This window comes from Pygocentrus nattereri, chromosome 20, assembly GCF_015220715.1.
Source record: "Pygocentrus nattereri isolate fPygNat1 chromosome 20, fPygNat1.pri, whole genome shotgun sequence".
NCBI classification, from domain to species: domain Eukaryota; kingdom Metazoa; phylum Chordata; class Actinopteri; order Characiformes; family Serrasalmidae; genus Pygocentrus; species Pygocentrus nattereri.
In genome coordinates this window covers 33,875,030-33,880,029 of record NC_051230.1, presented here as the reverse complement: position 1 = coordinate 33,880,029, position 5,000 = coordinate 33,875,030, and the positions used below count along the sequence as shown (strand labels likewise).

General features: G+C 49.4%; 1 protein-coding gene across 3 annotated transcripts in view; it reads right to left on the bottom strand.

Moving 5' to 3' along the window:
• Positions 1-5,000, bottom strand: part of LOC119261828 (golgin subfamily A member 3-like) — a 32,901-nt gene that overhangs the window by 14,649 nt on the left and 13,252 nt on the right. For all 3 annotated transcript variants that reach the window (XM_037531678.1, XM_037531680.1, XM_037531679.1), the window contains exons 8-14: positions 4,735-4,937; positions 3,487-3,624; positions 2,610-2,771; positions 1,993-2,361; positions 1,162-1,239; positions 153-416; positions 1-31 (exon numbers count right to left, since the gene is read on the bottom strand). The exon at positions 1-31 is cut by the window's left edge and continues 64 nt beyond it. In XM_037531678.1, the coding sequence (XP_037387575.1) occupies positions 1-31; positions 153-416; positions 1,162-1,239; positions 1,993-2,361; positions 2,610-2,771; positions 3,487-3,624; positions 4,735-4,937 (1,245 nt within the window). The remainder of the gene's footprint in view (positions 32-152; positions 417-1,161; positions 1,240-1,992; positions 2,362-2,609; positions 2,772-3,486; positions 3,625-4,734; positions 4,938-5,000) is intronic.

The following is a 5,000-nucleotide window of genomic DNA, read 5'->3' as shown; positions in this document are numbered from 1 at the left end:
CGTTCAGCTGACTGTGATCGAGCTGAAGAGACTGCAGAGGAAACACACCAGACCGACCGTAAACCCCAGCTGAGCGCCAGCACCGCATAAAGCTTTCGTTATTAACAGGGCAAGAACAATAACAGGCTACAGGTCTGTGTAGGTGTCTGCACCTGCAGCTGTGTGTCCAGCTGATCTCTCTCCGTCTGTACGGTCTGTAGATGCTGCTCCAGGCTGCTCATTTGCTGCTGTACTCTCTGCACCTCCTGCAGGAGGCGCTGCTGCTCCTGCTCTCCGCTGGCCTTCTCTCCCTGCAGCTTCAGCACCTCCTCCTTCAGCTCCTTCACCTCCGCAGCCAGACGCTTCTTAGATGCCTTCAGCTCCGAGATCAGCTGCTCTTTGGAGCTGGCGTCACGCCTGTAGGCCTCCACCATCACCTGCAGGGGGAGACAGAGAGCACAAATAACAGCAAAGTACTTACACCTACAATCAAACTGCAGTGGCTCAGCCAATCAGGCTTTAGAACCATCCTGCAAACAGCCATGAGAGGTGGGTGAGGCAGGTGCACATTCTGAGACCGTCACATGACTACATGTGGATAAGAAGCAGTTTCGGATTCTTCTGTACTGTGATGGGTGGGTGGCAGGGGCTTAACAGTGTGGGAGAGACTTAGAGCGAGTGGGTGTGGCCTGTTGAAGACAGGATGAGTTTATAACAAGCTTGAGGAGCAAGTCTGGGAGAAGTCTGAGAAATAAACCTCTTTTTCATTCATCTCCAGAGAAAAGCGCTGACCAGAGTGGGAGCTCTGGAGCAGCTGCACATGCGCCTATGGTCACCATGCCCAATGCCAAGCGTGGGCTAGAGGGGTACAAAAGCCCCCCAGCATTGGGCTGTGGAGCAGTGGAACTGTGTTCTCTGGACTGATGGAGCTCTAATACCTCTGGGAGGAGCTGGAGTGATCCAGAACTGACCATCCAACATCATGCTCTTGTGGCTGGATGTAATCAAAATCCTCACAGCAGCGTTCTAGCAACCCTGGTCCTGGAGATCCACCTTCTTGTGGAGTTTTTTTTTTGACCCACAAACTGTGATCTTCAGAAACGGTTGACTGGCTGGAGGAGATGTACGAGTGTAGGTATATGGAGGGGGCGGTATGGGAGATGACCGTGTGGGGTTACATACCTTCTGCTGCGTGAACTGCTCCTTCAGTTTCTGCGCCTGTTTCTTCAGGGAGACGTTCTCCTGCTGTAAGGACTCAATCTAGAAGATGAAGGGAGAACAGAAAGTGAATGGGGGGTAATTAGCGTCCATTTAAAAGGGTCACACAAGGCAGTGTTTATTCACTCCATTGTGTAATATACAGGTTCCTGCACTGATGAACCAGATGTCCATCACTCAAAGTGTCAGTACATGGGCATGAATACCCTGCCTGGATTTCTGAGACACTGTTTTACGTTAGTTTTGAAAGGGTTTTGGCCTAAAAAGTGCAAAATAATACCCAACGAAAACTTAGGATTTCAAGATTTTCCTCTTTTTTCCATCGACAATCCATATGAACTCAGAAGACTGTGTAGGTTTACTGGTGGTTCTGGATAGTAGATGAAATGTCTATATTTGTGCTGTAGTCATGGCGACCCCTGGTTCCCATCATCACCACCATAAAAGAAATCCGAGTCTGCATGTTTACATCTCAACCACTGAATTATGCAGAAATTGTGCAAAATTGGTGGAGTTCCCCTTTGGAATTCCCATAGTTCTCATTCTGAACTCTTAACTGTTACAGGGCTGGTTTCCCTGACCTGTATTATGCCTAGTGCTGGACTTCTCCATTCAGACCGCTGTGTTGTCCCAGACTAGGCTTAATCTCTGTCCAGGACACTGACCACGACCTTGTTCTGGCTTATTAACAGCTCTGGCCAGTTTTTCTTTTGGTTTTGAACACAGCCTTCAGACACAGCATCAGGGATTCTCCAAAGTGGAAATGTGAGCATTCCTCCCGCCTCCTCCACTCACCTGTGTGGCCTTCACCTGCACCTCCTGCCTGAGCTGGTCCAGCGTATCCGCGGCCGCCAGCACATCCTCCCCGAGCCGCTCCGCACCGTCGTCCAGCTGGCTCTTCTCGACCCGCGCCGCCTGCAGCGCCACCTCCAGGACGATTTTCTCATTGCGCAGGAAGTGCAGCTCGTCGTCCCGCGTGGACGAGTCGGCCTGCAGCTCCTGCAGCTGCGCCTCCAGCTCGGCATACCGAGCCTCCAGCAGCTGCAGCGCCTGATCCTTACCCTGCAGGCTCTCCTGAGCGGCCGTCAGCTGCTTCATCAGCTCCACGTGCTCACGCTGGAATGAGGCCAGCTGGGCGTCCTTCTGAGAGAGAGCCACCTTAACCTGCAGAGAGAGACGAACACGGTCACTCAATCACAGACGACTGGACATTCTGCTAACGTTCCACCGTGGGCCACTTTATTGGAAACACCCACCTTGTGCATCCACACACTGGCCAATTTATTAGAAACACCCACCTTGTTCTTCCACTCACTGGCCGATTTATTAGAAACACCTTGTTCTTCCACTCACTGGCCACTTTATCAAAAACACTTTGATCTGAGATCTAATTGGTCTTTGCGTTTGTGTACCTGCTCCAGCTCTCTCTCCAGCGCCGTAGCCGAGTTGGCCATTTTCAGCAGCTGCTCTCGCTCCTCCTCAAACTCCTCCAGTTTGTGCTGGAGATCTTCCTCCACCATCGACTTTGCGTCATGTATCTGCTGGATTGCCGCTTCCTGCGTCAGCATGTCCGCCTGGAGTCACAGAGGGGGCGGAGTCAGAGCATCACGCAGGGCAGAGAGATACAACAGGTGAAACTTCAGTGAAAGGCCAGGTTAAGGTCAGGTGCTGCTTCTCTGGCTGAGTCGGGTGTTTCAGCAGTCTAAGCCTGATCACCTGCAATACAGGGCCTGACCAAGGCAGCTAAAATCATCAGATATTAAGACTCATCTGCTTCATTAGCATCGCCAGGAATCTGAGAATGACATTATTGATTTATAATGATTTGCTCTCTATGAGATCAGCACTGTGATGATGTGTTTACACTTGGCATTAAAGGGCCCTTATGATGGAAAATGGATCTTTCCTTTAATGTAGTGCTATACAGTCCATACATGGAAACTAAGCTCATACACATACATTCACTGATGTTGTGAGGTCACAAAAACAGCCTACAGCAGTTTCACTCCACACACTTACACTGACCTTATAAGGAGTGTTTCAGGGTGCTTTTTGAATAAGGCAAGGCCAATCAGAACAGAGCTCATTTACATGTTGCCCCTAGTAAGCAGTTTTGGAGCATTTCTATTGGACAGTGACGATAGTAATAAAAACAGCCTGTTTAGTTATGAGGATAAACAGAGTTTGGAAAACGGTCAAGTCCAAATGAAGTATGACTGTATTTGATGCATAAAACCCCACAAACGTCATGATTCACAGAGAGAAGAACAGAGAGAGAAGCCGACGGACCTCTATGCTCTGCAGCTGGACGGCGATCCGCTCCTTCTCTTTAATGGAGCGGTGTTTAGTCTCGGAGAGCTGATGAGACAGACTGACGTTCTCCATCTTCAGATTCTCCAGCACGCCGATCTGAGTCATCTGACCCGCCTGGGACAAGCAAACGAACACGAAAACAAAAAGAGCATCAATAAACACAGAATCACAGCCTCTCACGCCGACAATGCTTACGAGGAGCCTGAGGATCTAAAGCAGCGGATTATCAGAGCTTAACTGAACACGACTGACATTAACAGTTCCTCCGTCTGAGACTCTTCACTCCACTGAGTGATGACTGCATGAGGAGATCATTTCTGGTCTTTTACAGAGGCCTTCAACCCACTCCTCACTTCTACAGCATCTACAGGTCAGACAACAGCCTCAAAACGCAGAGGACCTGATTACCACAGGTTTTGCTATGATGTTTGGTGATGAACACGCTGCCACTGTTTTATGATAGTTTGGGCCTAAAATGTTTATTTTTAAGATCTATTAACAGCGGAGGGATAAAATAGTCCCCAAAGAAAACTCATTATTCCAGATTTTCCACTGTTTTCCATCATCAACATTCCATATAAACTCAGAAGACTCATGTAGGTTCTCTGGTGGTTCTGGATGGTTAATAAAGTGTCTATATCTGTGCTGTAGTCATGGCGACGCCTGGTTCCCATCACCACCACTGTAAAGACGTCTGAACCAGTTCACACCAAACCCTCTGAACCGCTCTTTACATCTCACACACTGAATTATGCAGAATTTTGGACAACAGGCCTGAACTCACAACAGGCCTAATGCATGTAAACAATATAATAAGAATTTAATAAAATCTATATTTGTGTTTCTGCCTATCTGCACCCAATATACCCCCAAAATGTGACTGTACTCTACTGTACTGCGCTGTATTTGTTCTCTCACCTCTGCTGCTTTGTGAATTTTATCTGCCAGTCAGGGATGAAAAAAATTCATTTTAACAGCTGACGGCCCAAAGCGGACCTCAAAAGCCAAACACTCTGAAGCAGCTTAAGCTAAAAACAATTTAGTTAATTCATCACGTGAACTGATTTTCTACCGTGAGCTGATCCAGAGCGGCCAGCCGGCCTGCAGACAGGCTCCAGACTGTAAATAAAGATTTCCTAACCTGCTCCAGGCCAGTTTTACTGGATCTGTATTAAACCTGACCCGGTGGTTCGGTACCATCTCTACCCTTGTGGGCGTCCGTACCTGCATGTTGGCCATCTGAGTCTGCAGACGGACGCGGGCCTCCTGGGCGAGGGCCAGCTGCTGTTGGTACCAGCTGCGCAGCTGCTGCAGGGACTGCACCTCCGCCTGCGACGTCTGCAGGCGGCTGTGGAGGGCGCTGCGCTCCGACTGGACCTGCTGCAGCTGGGCCTGCAGGCTGCTCAGCTGCTGTCGCAGATCACTCACTAAAACGCAGGCACACAAGAGACAGACGGACACACGGGAAATGAGCTCAGACGGGAGGCACT